Source organism: Emys orbicularis, chromosome 2 (genome assembly GCF_028017835.1).
Source record: "Emys orbicularis isolate rEmyOrb1 chromosome 2, rEmyOrb1.hap1, whole genome shotgun sequence".
Lineage (NCBI taxonomy): Eukaryota > Metazoa > Chordata > Testudines > Emydidae > Emys > Emys orbicularis.
The window spans coordinates 289,288,356-289,309,513 of NC_088684.1; the positions used below are offsets into that span (position 1 = coordinate 289,288,356).

At 47.3% G+C, this 21,158-nt stretch overlaps 1 protein-coding gene across 1 annotated transcript in view; it reads right to left on the reverse strand.

The window, feature by feature from the left end:
- Positions 1-20,208, reverse strand: part of LOC135874455 (pituitary adenylate cyclase-activating polypeptide type I receptor-like) — a 36,732-nt gene extending 16,524 nt beyond the window's left edge. The window contains exons 1-7 of the mRNA XM_065399279.1: positions 20,176-20,208; positions 13,446-13,545; positions 11,296-11,403; positions 8,361-8,470; positions 4,429-4,526; positions 3,093-3,225; positions 1,910-2,063 (exon numbers count right to left, since the gene is read on the reverse strand). Coding sequence (XP_065255351.1) covers positions 1,910-2,063; positions 3,093-3,225; positions 4,429-4,526; positions 8,361-8,470; positions 11,296-11,403; positions 13,446-13,545; positions 20,176-20,208 — 736 coding nt within the window. The remainder of the gene's footprint in view (positions 1-1,909; positions 2,064-3,092; positions 3,226-4,428; positions 4,527-8,360; positions 8,471-11,295; positions 11,404-13,445; positions 13,546-20,175) is intronic.
- Positions 20,209-21,158: the final 950 nt, after the last annotated feature.

The following is a 21,158-nucleotide window of genomic DNA, read 5'->3' on the forward strand; positions in this document are numbered from 1 at the left end:
AGATAGCTATTAACAAGTGTTATTTAGCTGGGCCTCACAACATCCCTATGAGACGGCTAACTATATTTACTCTCATTTCCTAGATCAGGAAAGTGAAGCTCACAAAGGTTGAGGGCCATCTTTTCAAAAGTTGTCTCTAATTTTAAATGCCTCAGACCAGTGGTCTGCAACTTTTTTATGCACAAATTCACTTTTTGAATTTAAGTGCAACCCAGGATCTACCCCGCCCCAGGATCTTCCCCGAGGCCACGCCCATTCCCTGAGGCTCTGCCCACTCCATCCCCCCTCCCTCTGTCGCTTGCTCTCCCCCACCCTCACTCACTTTCACCGGGCTGGGGCAGGGGGTTGGGGTGGGGGAGGAGGTGCGGGGACTCTGGGTTGGGGCTGAGGGGTTCAGAGTGTGGGAGGGGCTCCAGGCTGAGCCTGGGGCAGGGGGTTGGGGTGCAGGAGGGGGCGCCAGGCTCAGGCAGAGTGTTGGGGTGCAGGAGGGGTATGGGGTGCTTGCTCTGGGAGGGGGCTCAGGGCTGGAGCAGAGTTGGGGTGCAGAAGGGGATACAGGGTGCTGGCTCCAGGAGGGGTCTCAGGGCTGGGGTGTGGGAGGGGTGCGGGTTCCTGCTGGGCGGCACTTACCCCTGTGGCCCCTGGGGGGGGGAATGTGGCTCTGCATACTGCCCCTCCCTGCAAACACCGCCCCTGTAGCTCCCATTGGCTGCAGTTCCCCGTTCCCGGCCAATGGGAGCTGTGGGGGCGGTGCTTGCAGGCAGAAGCAGCACACGGAGTCCCCTGACCACTTCGAAGGGCTGCAGGGACGTGCTGGCCGCTTCCTGGAGCGGCGTGGGGCCAGGGCAGGCGGGGAGCCTGCCTTAGTCCTGCTGCGCCACCAGACTTTTAGTGGTCGGAGATCGCGATCGACTGTCAGAGGCTCCAGGATCAACCAGTCAATCGTGATCTACCACTTGGTGACCACTGCCCTAGACTCCGAGTGCCCGGTGTTAGACCCCTAATGTGAAATGCTGTCTTCGGTGAAGTCAGTGGCAAAACTCCTACTGATTTCAATGGGGCCTGGATTTCAACTTTTGGGCAAACATTTCAAAAGTGTCCACTAATTTTGGGTGCTTCCATTTTGGAACACCCAACCTGATACGCAGAGCCGGTCGCCACAGGTGAGCAGTGAGGATAATTACGTTTATCTCCCTCTTGGGGGCATTGTGTGGCCTGATGAAAATAATTCAGGTGAAGTTTTATCTTAGTCCAAAGTATTCTTAAGGCAAAGATCAGACTAGAACTCATGAGTTCCAGTTTCGCAGACCTATACAGCCACACTGCTTAGTGCAGGGATTGGCAACCTTTGGCACGCGGCCCATCAGGGAAATCCGCCGGTGGGCCGGGCCGGTTTGTTTACCTGCAGCGTCTGCAGGTTCGGGCAATCGCAGCTCCCACTGGCTGAGGTTCACCGTTCCAGGCCAATGGGGGCTACTGGAAGCAGCGGCCAGCACATCCCTCGGCCCACGCCACTTCCAGCAGCTCCCATTGGCTTGGAATGGTGAACTGCGGCCAGTGGGAGCTGCGATCGGCCGAATCTGCAGATGCGGCAGGTGAACAAACCAGCCCGGCCCGTCAGTGGGTCTCTCTGATAGGCCGTGTGCCAAAGGTTGCCCATCCCTTGATTAGTGCATTACACTCACACCACCAGATACTTCATGGGGTGTCTAGAGATTGACAAAATTTCCACCTGGGAATTTTTGAACAAAAATAAATAAAATGCTGCAGTTGCATTGAACATGTGCTACCTCATGAATTGTCAATGCTCATAGAAAATGCATCTTACGGCAAATGTTTTTCAGAGCTCTAGGCATAACTGTAAGAAGGCACATATACAAACAAAGGGAGAAAACATGAGTGTACTAACCCCAGCCAATCAAAATGAACCACCACACGTACTGTTTATCAGAAACAAATGTCAACAGCAGCAGTGTTTGCAAGTACATCCCTTCTACCAGGAGCCAGAAGAAGTTGGCTAAAATGCTGAACTGAAAGAATGCCACTGCAACCTTACATGCAACCTAGAGACATACAGGAAAAGGAGAATATTAGCTGCAGTCTCTGAAGTTAGACATCTTAAAGGTACTGGGAAAAAGCTGGAAAAATGTGAACCAAGAGAAATATGCACTTACACAGGTTCTGATCTAAAGCCTATTGAACTCAGTAGATTTATCATTGACATCAACGGGGTTTGGGTTACACCCATAAATTATACAATTCTAGTGAGTTGTGTACAGTTGTTTGAAAGTGAAAATTTGGGCCTCATTGTGGGCCAAACTCCTTACTCATGTAAGCGGATGCAACTCTGCTGGAGTTGACAGAGTTGTACCCTCATACACCAGAGCTGAGTTTGGCCCTTGGTATTTCTTTCTGCGTCTGATGTGATTTGCTACTTTGGTATATTGAGGGCCATCTTGGAACTGCAAGCTATCACTGTAAGAGGGTGGGGATGGTTCCTGATCCTGCCTGCAGGCTAGGGATCCTTGTAGGAAAGCATGGGATCTGGGCCTACCAGAGTGAGTCTGAAGACAGACAGCCTCAAGTAAAGTGGGGTGAGCTGTGCCTCTCTGTTTTAGGGAGCATCCTGTTTTGTCTCTCTGTTTGGGGTTTTTGTGTGTGTTAATTATTTAAATTCTATTCAATAAAGTAGTGCTATATTGCAACCCTCCCGAAAGATAAAAACATAAATACTCTAATTTGTCTGTGTGTATGCCATAAACATAACACCTAAAGTACACCTGTACCCCAATATAACGCTGTCCTCGGGAGCCAAAAAATCTTGCCGCGTTATAGGTGAAACCGTGTTATATCGAACTTGCTTTGATCCGCCGAAGTGCGCAGCCCTCCCCCCCCCCAGGAGCACTGCTTTACCGCGTTATATCCGAATTCGTGTTATATCGGGTCACGTTATATTGGGGTAGAGGTGTATGATGAACTCAGACCCATTTTTTCCCCCATAAAACCAAAATACAGGAAATCTCAGCGTTACCTCTGTAACAAGGATTAACCAGTAAAATCAAATACAGTGAGAGAGAAGAAAAGATTGATACCGTTGACATTAAGCAGTGGTCCATATTTTCATCAGCAAACAAAACAGCATCTTTAATGAAAACAGCAGTGGCTCTGAGGATGAAAGAGACAAACAGGTGCATGTGGATGTAATTCCGTGTACAGTGGAATTTTCTGAAATGAGAAAATAAAAAAGGGAAATCACTCTTCAAAGAGAAATTTCAGTCTGCCCCATCTAAAAACCAAACAGGAATCAATTCTGTCTTCAGACATCACTCAGCAAGTCAAAACAAGTACAGCAGGGCACGCTTTCCCTGTCGTGCCCCAGCAACTCGAACTAGAGAACTAGAGAAGCCATCTCTAGAAGGAAGGCAATAGGTGAGCTCATTCTCTGTGTTCCTGGACCTCTACTGCTATTACCATGGAAAGTGTGGTGGGTTTATGCCTATCCACTGGGAAACAGGCTGAGACAATTTGTGATTTGATTCAATGCTCATTGGAGAGACACCCCTTTTGACTCCAGTGGATATTGGATTGGTCTCTTATTGCACAGGTCACTGTGTTGATGATAAATAGTAATGATTTCCGTTCATTACCACCCAGGGCTGGATTTGTACTAGTGGCCTAAAATCAAAAGGTTCTGCCCCCTATCATCCAAACTCAGCACACATAAGATCATCAGAATGGCCATACTGGGTCAGACCAATGGTGCATCTAGCCCAGTATCCTGTCTTCCGACAGGGGCCAATGCGAGATGCTTCAGAGGGAATGAACAGAACTGGGCAATTATCAAGTGAGCCACCCATGTTGTTCAGTCCTAGCATCTGGCAGTCAGAGGTTTAGGGACACCCAGAGCATGGGGTTGCATCCTTAAACCATTCTGGCAAATAGCCATTGATGGACTGATCCTCCATATATTTATTTAATTCTTTTTTGACTGTGCAATTTATTTCCCCTCAATCTCTGTGCACAGCTCCTATAATCTTCAATGGATGGTACAGGCACATCTGACGGGAGTTTATGGCGAGAATGTCCTTGCTAAGCATGGGGAAAGTAGTTACCCTATGTGAACTGTAAGCCATCATGAGGTGGTTATGCAGCATTGACACAAACCATAGTCCCATTAAAAAAAAAAAAAAAAACCTCCAGGAGGAATAGTGAGAGGGTACACATTCAAGTCTTCTGTTTTAAAGTCTGCTGGGAAATATCACACCTTAAGGGATGGAGAATAGGTTACCATGGATGGAAATATAGTGTCTGTGATAGAATGCAAAAACTGGAAAATAAAACCACTGGAGAGACAAGTCACAGACATGAGAATTAGGGTGAAGCTGAACAGTGTCTCGAAATACCTCAAAGGCCGCTGCGAGTGTTTACCTGAAGATGGCAAAGATAACGAGAGCTGTAATGAGTGAAGTCAGAGATGTCGCATAGCCAGCAGTGTAGACATGCCAAAATGCAGAATAATATGATTTCTATGAGAAGAAGAAAAGATAGAAAAATATAGATGGATGTGCAGCATTCATCCCAACGTGCCCATTTTACTAAGGCTCAATTTACTTCAGTAAATAGTTACAAAAGAAGCTCTTTTGGTGCTGAGAACACTTCTCTTCCCAGCCACCTCAGCCATATAATATATACTTTACTTCTCCAAAGTGCTTTATAGTGGATAGGGGCTCTAGACTGGGACTTGGGAGACTTGGAGTTCTAGCGTTGGCTCTGCAACTGATCTTCTGGGCAGCGGCGGCTCCAGACACCAGTGCTCCACGGATTTGGCGGCAATTCGGTGGCAGGTACGCCACAGCCACGGTACCGGGGACCTCCTGCAGGCAAGCTGCCGAAAAAGCTAGAGCTGCCCCTGCTTCTGGGTGACCTTAGGCAAGGCATTGGCCCTCCCTGTGCCTCAGTTTCCCCATCTGTAAAATGTAGATAATGATTTGGGTTCATTGAAATCTTTCCTTTGAAACTGTTTTTCAGCAGAAAACTGGGTTTTTGATTAAACACATTTTCTTGTGACATGTCTATTTTACAAGGAAAGTTTTGTTTTTTTTCCATTCCACACCCAAAAAGGCTTTCAACCAATACCAGAAAATTTTCAGATTTTGGCTGAAAAATTTCAATGTTTTGACAAAACGTCAAATTTTTCTGCAGAACACTGCCCTTATTTTCTGACCACCTCTAACAGTGACACGTACCCCTCCCCCCGGTGTAAAGGGCTTTGATGTGTATAAATGTGCTACATGGGCCTGATCCAAAGCCCCTTGAAGCTACCAGAAAGACTCAATTCACTCTAAGAGCTAAGTATTGTTAAGATATGTCTTGGTTTTACAAAATCTTGCGGCTTGGGTTTTATATTTGCGACACAAAACAAGGAGTGTCTGGCAGCTGGACTTCATTTATTTGAAGCACCAATGTTTGGGAGTATTTGGATAAACGCGCCTAGCTGTGGCCTATCCCAAATCCTCAGTGAAGGTCCGATGGTTCAAGGTGCTGAGCTTTTACAACTCTCATTGAAGCTGATGGGAGGTGAAGTCACTCAGCCTGTCACCAGTGTTCAGCACCTTGCAAATTCTGTCACTAATTGTTTCAATACCTAGGACCACATGCAAGGCCCATCAGAACTAATGGGAGTCTAATGAACTTGAATGGGCTATGGATCAAGCCTCTAGCGAGTAGGTACAGCTAAGCAAAAAATAACAGATGAGGAAACTGAAACATTATGGAGTTGAGAGTGACCCAACATCACACGGTGTGTTAATGGGGTTCTTTTCTGAGCTCTGACGCAGAGTCCTTAATTCCTAGTTTCAAACTCAACCTACTAAGGGTATTTCTATACTGCAATCAGAGGTGTGACTGCAACATGCATAGACATACCGAAGCTAGCTTTGATCCGGCAAGCTTGAATATCAATAGCAGTGAAGCCGGGGCTGCACAGACTAGCCGCTCAAGAATATAACCAGGGTCCCGAGTGGACGTGTACAGCCCGTGCTGCTGTGGTTTCACAGCTATTGTTATGCTAGCTCCGGTTGGTTTAGATGTGCTGCAGTCACACCTCTGATTGCAGTGCAGAGGACCCTCAGGGTACGTCTACACTTACTTCCTGGTTCGGCGGCAGGCAATCGATCTTCTGGGATCGATTTATCGCGTCTTGTCTAGACGCGATAAATCGATCCCGGATCGATCCCGGAAGTGCTCGCCGTCGACGCCGGTACTCCAGCTCGGCGAGAGGAGTACGCGGCATCGACGGGGGAGCCTGCCTGCCGCGTCTGGACCCGCGGTAAGTTCGGACTAAGGTACTTCGAATTCAGCTACGTTATTAACGTAGCTGAATTTGCGTACCTTAGTCCGAAGTGGGGGGTTAGTGTGGACCAGGCCCAAGTGTTATTGCCTCTTTGATATTACACTTTAACACCACGACGTTCATTTTGGCATGTTGCGTACTGATGTAGCCTGAGAAAAACAGGAAGCACCAGCAAGCTTTGCCTGTGCAAATTGTTTTCAGTTTCACTACAGGGCCACCTGCTTATTCCAAATCGTAAGGAATCAAAATCCTTAGTTTGTTGCTGGTCAGTCAAATTTCCTCAGGGCAGATGCAAGTGCCACATTGTTCACCAGTTCATCCTAACCCTAACCTCGTTTATCAAAAGGCTGAGGAGATGCCAACAACTCCAGGCTGAGACAGTCATTATCCATTTTAAATAGGTCCAGAAACATTGGCAGTAAACCTGCCCATCGGAGAATCATCCTGGCATTTTGTGAAATCACCCTAACATTTTCTATGTAATATGCGGCACAAAGATGGAAAGCAGGAGGCTTGTTCAGTAGGGCCAGGAGCGCCGCCAGCTTTTCTGCCGCCCTAGGCGGCGGAAGGACCCACCCCGAAATGCCGCCCCCCACAGAGGCAGCGGAAGGTCCCGCTGCCGAAATACCGCCGCGGTCGCCGCCTCCCAAATTGTAGCACCCTAGGCGACTGCCTAGGTCGCCTAATGGGTTGCGCCGGCCCTGAGTAGGGCAGGCGCAGGGCCGTCCTTACCATACACAAAGTACACAGCTGCATAGGGCACCAGGAAACTTAGGGCACCAAATTTCCTGGTGCCCTGCGCAGCTGCGTGCTGCTCCAGCCTCTGCCCTGCCTCTTCCCATCCCTGAGGACTGCAGCAGGGCTGGGCCTGCACTCACCGGCGGCAGGAAGTGCAGGGACCTGGCCTCAGCTGTGCCACTGGTGAGTGCTGGGAGGTGGTTTCCCCCGCCCCTCAAGCCAGCCCCCCTCCCCACAGAGGCCTGCCCCCTGCAGGGGGCTGCGTAGGGCCCCAGAATAGCTAGGGATGGCCCTGGGCAGGCGGGTGGGCCAAAGGCGCTTTCCCCTTCTGGGGTAGCTGACAGAAGCACGGTAAGCAGCGGAGTCCAAACAGGTGAGGGTGAAAAGGGTACTCGGGTTCTGAGTGCACAGAGAAAACACTACCCCACTATCTCTCCCGTAGAGTGTTTTATACACCGTCTCTGGTATTACCACAGGAGCTGAGCACCTCATAATCTTTGATGGATTTAACCTCAGAACACCACGTGAGGTAGGGCAGTGCTGCTGTGTCCCTGTTTTACAGATGGGGAACTGAGACACGGAGAGGCTAAGCTACTTTCTCAAAGCCACATGGGCAGAGTAATGACTTGAGCCACGTACCCTAACCACTGGACCATCCTTTCTACCTTCAGAGAAGGCTGTTGAACACAAGTGTCTGGAACCCTAATTTCAAAGGAACTGTGAAGATGACTCTTCCCCTTTCACTGTATGCAGGGTTCCCCCAGGGAAGCAAAGGGTTAGGCAGCAGGCTATCTTCTCCATCCAGATAGATACAGAACACAGCAGGCCAGACTCTTCTACGCCAAGATCCATTCAGTGCAGGATGAGGGGGCCATAACTGGTTCCCCGATTCTCCACCCTGCATTGCGTCAGATCCAGCCCTGATGTCATTTAGGCCAAGGGGCCATATGACAGCTGAGAACTGCCGGAGTGCAATCCCCCTCTAGCCCTAGTCCCCTCCTTGCCCCTGATACCCCCACCTATGCTGGGGCTGGGTTGGGGTGGTGGAGGGGTCAGCTCCACCAGCCTTGTGGTAGCTTCCTCCCCAGCACCCAGGGAAGTCTCAGCTGGACAGTACAGTCAATATTCAGCCGTTTGCACCACTTACGTGGTGTAGGGTCAGAGCAAAGGAGAGAATCTGGCTTATGTATATTCAGCATTCCTCAGGATGTTTTCATGGGGGCAGTTCTGGGTTTGCTCCTACTAGGTGCATCTCCAACCCAATACTGACCTGATCTTCAGGGCCTTTACTGGAACCTTCATCAAATCCGCAGGCAATAGAGTACGGTGGGTACGGTTCTGACCAATATGCCTCTTGTGTACAGTTTCTTTGCAGAAAACCTGAAACAGTGAAACACATCAGCAAATGACCCATGTTGTTTAGCACTGACAAGAAACAGTTTATTCTTAGTGCCCAAATCCTCAGATCTATTTTATTACTTATCTATACTTCTGGATGTGCCAACTGCTTTTAGCAAGATTGGCTATACAGAATTAAAGCTACTTTAGCTATCTACCTTGTGAAAGGCTGAGACAAATATTCAAACGAACGGGAAAGTAACAAAGCAGCTTCCAGGTTTATATAGGAATTGCATACTGTGAGCTCAATTTTTATACAGAGGCACCTAAGTCATGCATCCAAATCGTGCCTTTAAGAACCAGTTTGGGTCTTAAGACATATGACTACTCAGTTGATTAGCAGGGCCGCCCAGAGGATTCAGGGGGCCTGGGGCAAAGCGGGGGAGCGGACATAAAAAAAGGCGCCACCCGCTGTGGCGCTTCTACTCACCGGGTGGCGCTCCGAGTCTGCGGCAGCGAGTCCTTCAGTCGCTCCGCGTCTTCGGCAGCACTGAAGGACCCACCGCCGAAATGCCGCCGAAGACCCGGAGCGACTGAAGGGCCCGCCGCCAAAGTGCCGCCGAAGACCCAGGCCACCGCTGGGTGAGTAAAAATTAAAAAGGCGCCTCTAGCCAGGAAAGGGATTCTTGGCCAGGGCTCGCGGGGCCCCTGCAGGGCCCGGGGCAAATTGCCCCACTTGCCCCACCCTCTGGGCGGCCCTGTTGATTAGAGACACAAGGTGGGACCAACACGGCTACAACAACACTGTATACCCACTTTATAGCATTAATAACAATACTTTGAATTTCTGTAATATCTTTTACCCAAGGATCCCAAAGCACATATAATTTCTGATCACTTCCAAGCCTGAAAGACTTAAGCCTCTCAGTATTTCAGGAAGGTATAGATGAAGAAATTAAGGCTATGTCTACACTGCCCCGGATGTGAATAACTGGGTGCACCAAAGTGCTACACTATAACTCCTCCATATGGATGTTGTGGGCACAAACTAAAAGGTTCCTAGTTCACATTTAATGTAGTTCAGTTTGAAGAGGAGTATGTTAGCGGAGTCATCAGTAGCTTGCCTAAGGTCACCGAGGATCTGCAACAAAATCGGGAATAAAAACCAGGAATCCTGGCTCCAAGGATCCCACTGCAAAACCATCCAGCCTCTCAATTACAGTAGGATAGACAAAGTTATCTGGGCTCTGACATTTGGGCTCCCATCCTTCCAGTCATACAAATGATGCCACTATTTTAGCAAGATACTCCCCACTGATTGTCACAGCATTTGGCTTTTGCTTTTAAATGGTGAGAGGGATTACTGCTAGAGCTGGCCAATATTTTTTTCAATGAATGTTTCACTGTTGAAAAATGCCATTTCAGCCACATGGATACTTACTGCAGGAATTTGTCAATTTTGATGAAATTTTTTTTAAGGGGGAAAAAAAAACCCATCGAAAAGAAGCATTTCAATCTTCTTGGAATGGGCCATTTCACTTTTTCGTTTCAAAATGACTTTTCATTTTGAATTTTTTATTTTAAATTATTAATGATAATAGCAAATATAAAAAGTCAAAATGCAAACGAAACATTTCAATTTTATCAAAATGGAACATTTCAAATGACCCAACACTATTTTTTCCCCAAAAAATTTAGTTTTGTGAGAAATTTCAATCACTCTTTTTTTTATTCCAATTTGGAACAAAAATTAAATTCGAAAGGTCAGAATTTCCCATAGAACACAAATTCTTAGTTTCCACCAGCTTTAATGATAACTTTATCAACTTTCAGACTGCATAATTGGGTATGGGATTATTTTAAAAGGGACTATTCCTTTGAGTAAGGGTGCTCAGGGCCTTTTATTTTCCACATCAAATTCAAACACAGCCTTTTCAAATGCAATTCTAATCTACAGCATATTCATGCTGGGAAGTGCTTCTGTCTTCCAAATTTGGGGCTGCTAAAATGGGCCAAATTAGGAAGAGTTTTCTTTTTTCTAAGCTACTGTGCATAAGGGCCAAATATGTCCTTTGTATTTGTGCATGTCGTTTCTACTGCTTTCAATACCATTGCAAGTAGTAGTGCATTCCCAAGATGATTGCAAAAAATCACTCTTTACTGACTTTTCTCCATCTCTTTACAAATGGCTGAGATCAGACCAAATCAGAATGGGCAAAGGGATTGTGAAGGTATAGCTGTCCAAGTGAAGGTATTCATGTACTGAAGGAGATCAATGGTTTATCCAGTCCATTATCTGGTCATGGACATTGGTGCATGTAGGATACATTAGAGAACCCCCCCCACCCCCACCCCAAAATGTACCTAATGAATGTATGTAACCCTGAAAAAGAATTCTTCCTGACACCAGTAACCTTATGCCCTGATAGCAGTGGCAGATTACTGCATATGCCAATGGGGCTTGGGCCCAGGGGCCCCAGCCAATTTGGGGCCCCCAGAAAAATCTCCCCCCGCCCCAGCCCGGAAGCAGAGCTTCTCCAGTCTCGGTGCCACAGTGGGTGGGGCGGGGCATGGAAAGGAGCGAGTGGGGGGCAGGGATGCGGGGGGAAGGGGCGGAACGGGGAAGGGTCTGCAGGGGAATGGGTGGAATGGGGCAGGGCCATGGGTGGGACAAGGGTGGGGCCACAGGCAAAAGTGGGGGGCAGGGCCACAGTTCTGGTGCCGGGTCCCCCTCACTTGCTCCAGCCCAGGGCCCCAGAACTTGATCCAACTCTGCCCTGATGCATGAATGTTGATTGCTTTAGTATCTTAGCCCTTATGCATATTTTTAAATGGCCTTAATAACAGGGGGGGGAAAACATTCTTGCCCTGTGTGTTGGTGATTTCTTCAAAGAAACCCGGGCATGCAACTTTTACCACTTCTCCAAAAGTGGCTTTGGGCCAGCAACTCAGTCCATCCCAATCCCCTGGGCATCCTGGAAAGAAAAAGAGTCTGAAATTAAAGAGACGCCTGCAGAATGAGGCATTTCAGAAGTCTTGCAATCGCTTACCGGAAGATTGCCCGTGTCTTTATCAGTGGACCAAGTGCAAGACTCAGCTGCAGTTCTTACTTAGCCCAGATTCACAATGGCATGGTGTGACGCTGGCAGACCAGGTGCCAGCTCTTGCCAAGGCTTTAGGTGTGTGTTAGTAACTGGTTAAGATGGGTATTGGGCTTATAACAACGTCTTTAGCGTTCAGACTTTATGAAATGCTTGTAAATTGCTGTATGCATTAATCTCACTTATACTTTCCTTGTCACCTGCCATAAGGAAATATTTACATTTTTGCATGTAACTGAAAAAAAATGTTTGCTCTGAAACTGTGAACCCAATCAGCCTGCACAACAAGCAAGCCTATCAAAACTAAATGGGCCATTGTGGGACATCACAATACAAAGACTTTGTTAATTGCCCCCTTGAACTCATGAAGAGACTGTGTGCAAAAGGGCTCAGCCCATCAGCTTGGATTCTGGAAGAAAGAAATAAAAAGCCCTGACAAGAATTTTTTTTTATTTCTTTTGCTGTCTGGACTCTCCTGTGAGAGCTACTAATCTGAAGCATAGATTAAACTGGGTTAACCCTGGCCTAAAAGACATTTGGAGCTGACAGATTCCTGCAACTCTGTCACCTTGTAAGACCATAGAGTGTACCACAATTACGTATTTATGCTTGCCTGCTTTAACATTGTAATAACTCATTTCTTTTCTTAGTTAATAAATCCTTAGATAGTTTACTAGAGAATTGGCTATAAGTATTGTCTTTGGTGTGAGATCTAAGGTACAAATTGATCTGGGGTAAGTGACTGGTCCTTTGGGACTTGGAGTAACTTGAATATGTTGTGATCTTTGATGTATAGCAACCATCTATCAGTAAGTCCAGCTTGCCTGGGTGGCAAAATAGACTGGATTGCTTAAGGGGACTGTCTGTGACTCCATGGTAAGACTGTATTAGTGCTTTAGGAGTTCACACTTGCTATTGGTGAAATCTAATTATAGAACACACAACCAGTTTGGGATCTCTGTCCTGCTTCTTAATCCACTATAAGGTTGGCACTCTCAGTCATGAGCCACTCCCGGCAGCCTGACACATGGTTGTGCTAAATCCCATGCAGTTCCACAAATTTAGGGGGACATTGTATTTCTGTTTTACAGTCATGGACACAGTCTCTCACATATACATTTTTCAGCTCATCTGTTTCTTTTCTTTTCTTGAGAAAGTGGACATAAGAGTCAAGCAAATGCAATCCTAAAATTGTACAATCATCTTGAAAAAGGAGCTCTTTTAGTCAGTAAAACAAAACTGGGCAACAAGAAAAATTGCTAATGGGTTTATCCTCACATCACATCTGTAAGGTAGGAAATTACTAGTATTCCCATTTTACAGGTAGGAAACTGAGGAACAGAAAGACTAAATGATTAGCCCAGAGTGTCACAGGAAGTCATGACAGAGCAGGGAACTGAAATCAGGTCTTTTAAGTCTCAGGTTAAGTCTGAATCTCAGGTTCAGTTCACTTCCCTGCTCTAGCACAGACTTCCTGCAAGACCCTGGACTAGTCAGACTTTCTGTGCCTCAGTTTCATTCTGTAAAATGGGAATAATAGTAATTGCCTACTTACAGGGGTGATGTGAGGATAGCACAACTAGCATAAATTGTCATAGCTCCATTGAAGCCAATGGTCATGTGACAAATTACCCCCGCAGAGGATGTGCCCCACCTAAGGTTATAATACTGGCTATGAATGTAAGCAATGCACAGATAAAGTGTATTATCAACATCAAACACCACTACAATCAAAAAGAAATAATAGATGCTGCAAGATACAAGTTCTTTACAGAGCACAAGTGATGAGAAAAATCAGGCCAAACCTTCCGAAATTTTACTCAAGAGAGCAGTCCTTGCTTATGTGGCTAGCCCTATTGAAGTCAAACAAAGACGGCTCATGTCAGGTTTTGCCACATAGGGCCTATGTCTCTCACCTTTTAAGTTGGGTAAAGTAGCTTCATTTTTTTCTAAACATAGAGCCTGGTCTTTCACCACCTGTTGGAATATCTTGCATTCCGGGTGGATAGAAGCAACCTGGGCAAGAGATAGATAGAAATGGTGGGTGCGATTTAACAGGTTGCATTGCGAATAACTCTCCCCTTTGCTGACACATGGCTAACTACGCATGGGTGTTCTTAAGAATCTTAATGCAATTATTTCTGATTTCCCGGGGGCGCTCCACCCCAGGCCCCGCCCCCACTCCACCCCTTCCCCCAAAGCCCTGCCTCTTCCTGCCTCTGCTCCACCCGCACCCCGCCTCTTCTCGCCCCTGCTCTGCCTCCTCCCCCGAGTGCACCCTGCCCTCGCTCCGCCTCTTCCTGCCTCCGTTTCTCCCCCTCCCCCCCAGTGCCTCCTGCCCGCCGCTGAACAGTTGTTCATGAAAATGTGGGCCTCTTAGGTGCTGACTGAGTTATTCACCTTGCTAGAGACCATTTCTGTTGGCCCCAGATGAAGGAGGATATTGAGCACTATGTAACTCAGGTCTGTCAATGCCTAAAACAGCTGTTCAGCGGCGGGTAGGAGGCACTGGGGTGGGGGAAGGAGCTGATCGGCAGGGCCCGCCAGTGTGTGCTAAGCACCCACTATTTTTTCCCGTGGGTTCTCCAGCCCCGAAGCACCCACGGAGTTGGTGCTTATGAAATTAGACTGTCAGCGCTTTGGGGCAGTGACTGTCCTTCTGCTCGATGTTTGTGCAATGCCCAGTGCAATGGGATCCCAATCCCAATTGGGGCCAGCACAATCCAAATGATTCCCAATAGCAATTCCATCCAGGAGGAGCCATGGTGTGAAGTCATGGGGTCTGAGCGCATGTGTTTGTATTAATGGCCATGATGCTACTTACACAGAAGACGGGCAGCGGGAAGTAAAGTAGTAGAAGAGTTTTTCATTATGGTCTGAAATCTGATATACATTTTACATTAATATAACAAACAGGTGTGACCCTGCCTCCCCTGGGAACCCCCACACTCCCACTAAAGTCAGCGAGAGATTTATGGGGATGCAGTGAAAAATCTCCAGATATTTAAAAACATAGTATCAATGTATACATCAGGAAAAATGAGGGGTATCCATACACTCACAACATTGAAGTTCTCCTACTAAGCTGAAAGAAGTGAAATCATGGTTAAGAACAGTGCAGCAAAGTGGTATTCTGGGCCATGACTCGATCGGCCCTCACTACGGTGATATCAGTTCACAATCCTTTATGGGGTTTTATCCTCACAACATCCTGAGGGGAGGGTGGCCACCTTTTCAAAAGGCAAAAGCAGGACACTAGCAGGAACCCTGTCCCCCTCTGTGGCTCCGCCCCCGGCTCCTCCTCTTCCTCTCCCCCCCCCCGAGTCCTAGCCCACTGCAGAGGGCAGAGCAAGCCCCTGCCTCTGTCCCCACCCCCCAGGGCATGCCACCCAGGGCAGGGTGGGGACACAGCAGCCTGGACTCCCTGGGCAGCGCTTACTACTCCCAGCTGCAGCTTCCGGCCTGGCCAGGGGGTAGGTCCACAAGGAGGGGGAGAGAAAGAATAGGGGGTGGAGCTTCATAGTGAGGGGGCGGGCTAATGCCCACCTCAGCCCCCCAACCCCCACTACTGGGAAGAGACTGGTGCTGCCCCTAAGCCTCGGGCAGGCACAGAACCACGCTGCAAGAAATTTGGGACAAATGCTGTCCCAGAGTCATTCAGTCCTGGACCAGGACTTGAACATTGCATTTTGGGACTGTTCCACCCAATTCAAGATGGGGGTGGTCCCCCCTATCTGAGGTACTCCTCCCATTTCACAGAGAGGGAACTGAGGCGTAAAGTAGGCTAAGTGATTTGCCCCAGGTCACACAGGAAATCTGCGGGAGAGCTAGTCTCTGAACCAAGAACTTTGGAGTCCCACTCTATTACCCTAGTCACCAGGCCAGCTTTCCTGCCGACAGCTACTTTATTTACACCAGAGCCTGAGGAGGCCAGGAAGGAAAGGGGAGACAGATGGTGGTGCTGGAACAAATCTTTGTGCGCTCAATTTAATTTGATCCTATTCGGATTTTCAAATGGTCTCCACCAAACTGACAGAGGGCCTGATTCTCCACGCTCTTTCACTGGTGTGAAACAGGAGTAACTCCACGGAACTCAGTGGAGTTACACAGCGTAAAACAAGTATACGTGAGAGGAGTATTGGAACCAGAGTATCTGAGAGCTACGTATTGACAGCACCAAACGTTTCATTCAGCTGAAGCCAATAAGGCAACACGATTTGGCCTTTTGCAAGCTGGCCTATTTAAAACCCACCCAGAAGCACTGAAAATACGGATTTAATCTAAGTGACAGATTGTAGATTTACTGAGACATTTCTGAAGACTGTAAAGCCACCCTAAGCCCCCCAAAACTTTGAGAGTACAGTACAGTCTTGTCTTTTATTATACCAATCCTGTCACCGGAAGTTGATTTATAGGCTTATGGAATGCTGTCAATAAACAACGCAATTTAACGGGAAATCAGGATTCTGTTCTTAGCCTGAATGGAAACTTTACTGCCCACATAAACAGTTAAAACTGCACAATAATATCCACCTAGAGAAAAGGACAAGACTTCATCTTTAAAAATCCTCTGAGATGGCTCACATGCCCTAATATGAGAATGGAAAGAGAATTAAAGAGTTAACATAAAAAGAAAATGAAGACACGCTATAAGCAATGGTTAATTTTCACCCATTATGCTTTGACAACGGGTAACCTTAAATATATGTTTTTAAAATCAGCATGATCACCTCCTAAAATAGCATCTCTCATTATTGTACATTAGGAACACGCTTCTGAATTGCTATTATTCAGAATTCAACACAATGCTTCTTTAATTTTTTACATTTTCAAATATATTGCATGTTGCACTGCACTGGCACAACAAACAACTTTAGAAGCAGTAATAAAATGATTACTTTGAAAATCAACTGCAATTTACATTTAAAAAAAACCAACAGCCATTTAGTTGTTTGGCTGGAAATAAGGTGTTTCTTCAGCTCCTAAAGTATTTGTAACTGGCTGTTGATAACACTGGTCTACAATTTTTGAGAAGTCGTCTGCTTCAGAGATAAAATGTGCTATTTATTATGTATTTTGATGTGCCGAATTCAAATATGACAATTAAAACAACTGATTGGCTACTGTTTCTAAGATATTTAAGTTTTTACATTTTATGTCTATGTATATTGTGTAGATAGTAGAGTTTTAATCATAAATTGTAAACCTAGGTCTTTTCATGTGTTTATGGTTGCTTTACATGATAATATTTCACCTGTCCTGTGTATGTAACACTTTAAAAATCAGCAAAAGGGTTATATAAATAAAATTTATTATGAAACAAAAAGCAAAAAACTATTCTGTACATAGTTTAGTCCTATTCAGTGTCTACTCGGCGCTTCTTGGCTTGTCTCTTGTATTCATTAAATGGAGCATCTCTTGTCACTGTCCAGCAATAGTCTGCAAGCATTGATGGGCTCCAATTGCCCTGATAGCGTTTCTCCATTGTTGCAATGTCCTGGTGAAATCGCTCGCCGTGATCGTCACTCACTGCTCCGCAGTTCGGTGGAAAAAAATCTAGATGAGAGTGCAAAAAATGTATCTTTAGTGACATGTTGCAACCAAGGCTTTTGTATGCCTTGAGGAGGTTTTCCACCAACAACCTGTAGTTGTCTGCCTTGTTGTTTCCGAGAAAATTTATTGCCACTAACTGGAAGGCTTTCCAGGCCGTCTTTTCCTTGCCATGCAGTGCATGGTCAAATGCATCATCTCGAAGAAGTTCACGAATCTGAGGACCAACAAAGACACCTTCCTTTATCTTAGCTTCACTTAACCTTGGAAATTTTCCACGGAGGTACTTGAAAGCTGCTTGTGTTTTGTCAATGGCCTTGACAAAGTTCTTCATCAGACCCAGCTTGATGTGTAAGGGTGGTAACAAAATCTTCCTTGATTCAACAAGTGGTGGATGCTGAACACTTTTCCTCCCAGGCTCCAATGATTGTCGGAGTGGCCAATCTTTCTTGATGTAGTGGGAATCTCTTGCACGACTATCCCATTCGCAGAGAAAACAGCAGTACTTTGTGTATCCAGTCTGCAGACCAAGCAAGAGAGCAACAACCTTCAAATTGCCACAAAGCTGCCACTGATGTTGGTCATAGTTTATGCACCTCAAAAGTTGTTTCATGTTGTCATAGGTTTCCTTCATATGGACTGCATGACCAACTGGAATTGATGGCAAAACATTGCCATTATGCAGTAAAACAGCTTTAAGACTCCTCTTCAATGAATCAATGAACAGTCTCCACTCATCTGGATCGTGAACGATGTTGAGGGCTGCCATCACACCATCGATGTTGTTGCAGGCTACAAGATCACCTTCCATGAAGAAGAATGGGACAAGATCCTTTTGACGGTCACGGAACATGGAAACCCTAACATCACCTGCCAGGAGATTCCACTGCTGTAGTCTGGAGCCCAACAGCTCTGCCTTACTCTTGGGTAGTTCCAAATCCCTGACAAGGTCATTCAGTTCACCTTGTGTTATGAGGTGTGGTTCAGAGGAGGAGGATGGGAGAAAATGTGGGTCCTGTGACATTGATGGGTCAGGACCAGAAGTTTCATCCTCTTCCTCTTCCTCGTCTGACTCAAGTGAGAATGATTCTGGTGCATCAGGAACCGGCAGTCCTTCTCCGTGGGGTACTGGGCGTATAGCTGATGGAATGTTTGGATAATGCACAGTCCACTTTTTCTTCTTTGACACACCTTTCCCACCTGGAGGCACCATGCAGAAGTAACAGATGCTGGTATGATCTGTTGGCTCTCTCCAAATCATTGGCACTGCAAAAGGCATAGATTTTCTTTTCCTGTTCAACCACTGGTGAAGATTTGTTGCACAAGTGTTGCAGCATATGTGTGGCCCACCTCTTGTCCTGATCTCCAATTTTGCAGCCAAAATAAAGGTGATAGGCTTTCTTAACCATAGTGGTTATACTGCGCTTTTGTGATGCAAAAATCACTTCACCACAAACATAGCAGAAGTTATCTGCACTGTTCACACAAGTACGAGGCATCTCTGCTCACTTTGGCTAAACAGAAATGTGTCCCTTTGCAAAATCAAACGCTGACAAATAAGAGAGCACGACACTGTATGATTTCTAGAGTTGATATAGGGCAATTTGTTCAGCAGAGTGATGTAAGCTTCGTTATGATTGCATCATCCATGACTTCTAGGAATAACATGATGCAATTCATATCATGTATGACGCAATACCAGCTTCAGATTGCATCATTCATTGTTTTGCCTAAAAAGCAAGTACTGTCCAAACCCAGTCATAGATTTATTCATAGATCCAGTCAAAGATGTATTTTAGTCATTTCTGGTTTAAATTGAGATCCCTTCCCTTTATAACTCACTTATCCTCCGCCATTCCCAAGTCAAGGGTCGTATATACTGACCCAATAGCATATATTGAAAACTAGAGCCAATCAACAATTTTAAGCATCATTTTCGTTCTCAGTGACCCAGAATTAGTAAAGTTTGACTACATTTATTTCAGAAGCATTTTGGCTGTAGAGCAGTGTAATCATTCACCCCAGCCACGATTAACATGAAACAGGAAATTCTAATACCAACGCTGGGGAACAGAGTTTATAAACACAGATTCTAATCCAGCACACAGGTGTTACTGCTCACTGTGTGGGCACATAGAAAGTGATGCCAACGCCTCTGTGAATTCAGACATAGTATAGCACAACTTGGTGCTTGATATCACTAAAGGTATTCAGCAAAACAGCATCAGTGCTCTACGGACTTGCATGTGCTTTGCACCTCTCTAAGGAAATACACACCTCTGTTATATTCTGGTTTTGCAGCAAAGTTCTCTTCCTCATGATCACTATAGCCCAGGGGGGTCCCCTTCAGGCCACTTGAACTTGGGATGTGGATGCTTTGCATACTTTTCCGTTGTTTTTTTTTAACTGATTGGACAATATACAGCTAATCAAAGGCTTTATCAACCCTAAATCACATGCAAAGCCTCCCCCCTGGGGAAGTGGAGCACTGGATAACTCTAACTTGTAAAGTCAATTTTTTTAGCATTTGACAAATGAATCTCTCCTTTCTTCTGCCCTTTCTTCCCAGGGCCGCCCAAAGGATTCAGGGGGCCTGGGGCAAAGCAATTTCGGGGGCCCCTTCCATAAAAAAAGTTGCAATACTATAGAATACTATATTCTCGTGGGGGCCTGGGGCAAATTGCCCCACTTGCCCCCTCCCCCCTGCAGCCCTGTTTCTGCCTATTCCCAGCATGGTAGGGTTTGGGTTTTTTTCCCCACCTCCTCCCCTCTTAGGATGATAGACACCATATCTGTACAACAACCACCAGACCCACAAGCGAGGTGGAACATCCAGATGCGTAGGGAAGAGGGAAAGTGCCCCATCCAGAACAGATGTGAGCGCAAGTGGGAGAAAATCAGATGTGGGGACCGGAACGCAAGTGCCCCATCCAGATGTGAGTCCAAGTGCCCCATCCAGATGTGAGCGCAAGTGGGAGAAAGCCAAATGTGGGGACCGGAGCACAAGTGCCCCATCCAGATGGGAGCGCCCCCGGCTCTGAGATCACCCCGCCGCCCGCCCGCAGCGCAGCGCAGCGCAGCGCGCACGGCACTCACCAGCGGGAGAAGCACCCAGGAGAAACTTAGCATCTTCAGCAGCCGCTGGCGCGTCCTCTGAGCTCTGGCTGCCGGAGCCGGGGCTCAGCCTGTCCCCACCTCCCAAGTCCCGCCCCTGCCTCCTCCGGATCGCGCTGCAGCTCCCTCCCCAAGGGTCCTTCCCCAGCTTCCCTGCGCCTAGGCGAGTCCCACTCCAAATCCTCCCAGCCTCCCCAGAGCGCCCGCTCGCCAGTCTCGCCTTACCCTGAGGCTGGGGGGGAAGGGGCGCGCTGGGTCCCCCTGGATCCTGCCGAGGTTTGACCCCCCCCCCCCCCCCCAGCCCGCGACTTGGGCCGTCAAAAACAAGGAACTGCTCCTTTGAACCCCCACAAAGCTCCCCCTCCCCACACACACACATCAAGACAGCAGCGCTGGAAGAACCTGGCCCCGGACCCACCGTGCCCCAGAGGTGTTGAGCCGGGCTCACACAGCCATCCTTGCTCTCTGTTCTGATGGCCTCTTGGCTGGGTTTGCAGGGTCTGACAGGAACCAGCTGCCAGATCCCAGCTGTGGTGGCGCTGAGGGAGCCTCTGGGTCTGGAGCTGTAGGGGGCAGCTGGAGTCGCTGAGCTTGTAGGCAGTGAAATGTGGAAGATTAGGGCTGGATCCATCCAGGGATCCCAGGGCTGGATCCATCCAGGGATCCGGGAGGCTATTGTCACAAGATGTCCTGATGCCTGGAATGTCTCAGAGCAATGGGAATCGTGATCCTTGTTTTCTATTTAGCCGGTGGGATTGGGAGGAGAGGGGCAAAACACTGGCAGGACCCTGCGGGGTGCAGGAGCCAGAACTGGGTTTTTCCCATATGGTTCTGCCAGGCTCCATCGGCATCTGGAGTGTCTGGAACAGAAAGCGGAGCTAGAATTTCTCCTTTGATGGGACAATTTAGGAGCTTGGGTAGAACATATGGCAGGATCCAAGTAGATCCAGCTTTGACCCAAGCCC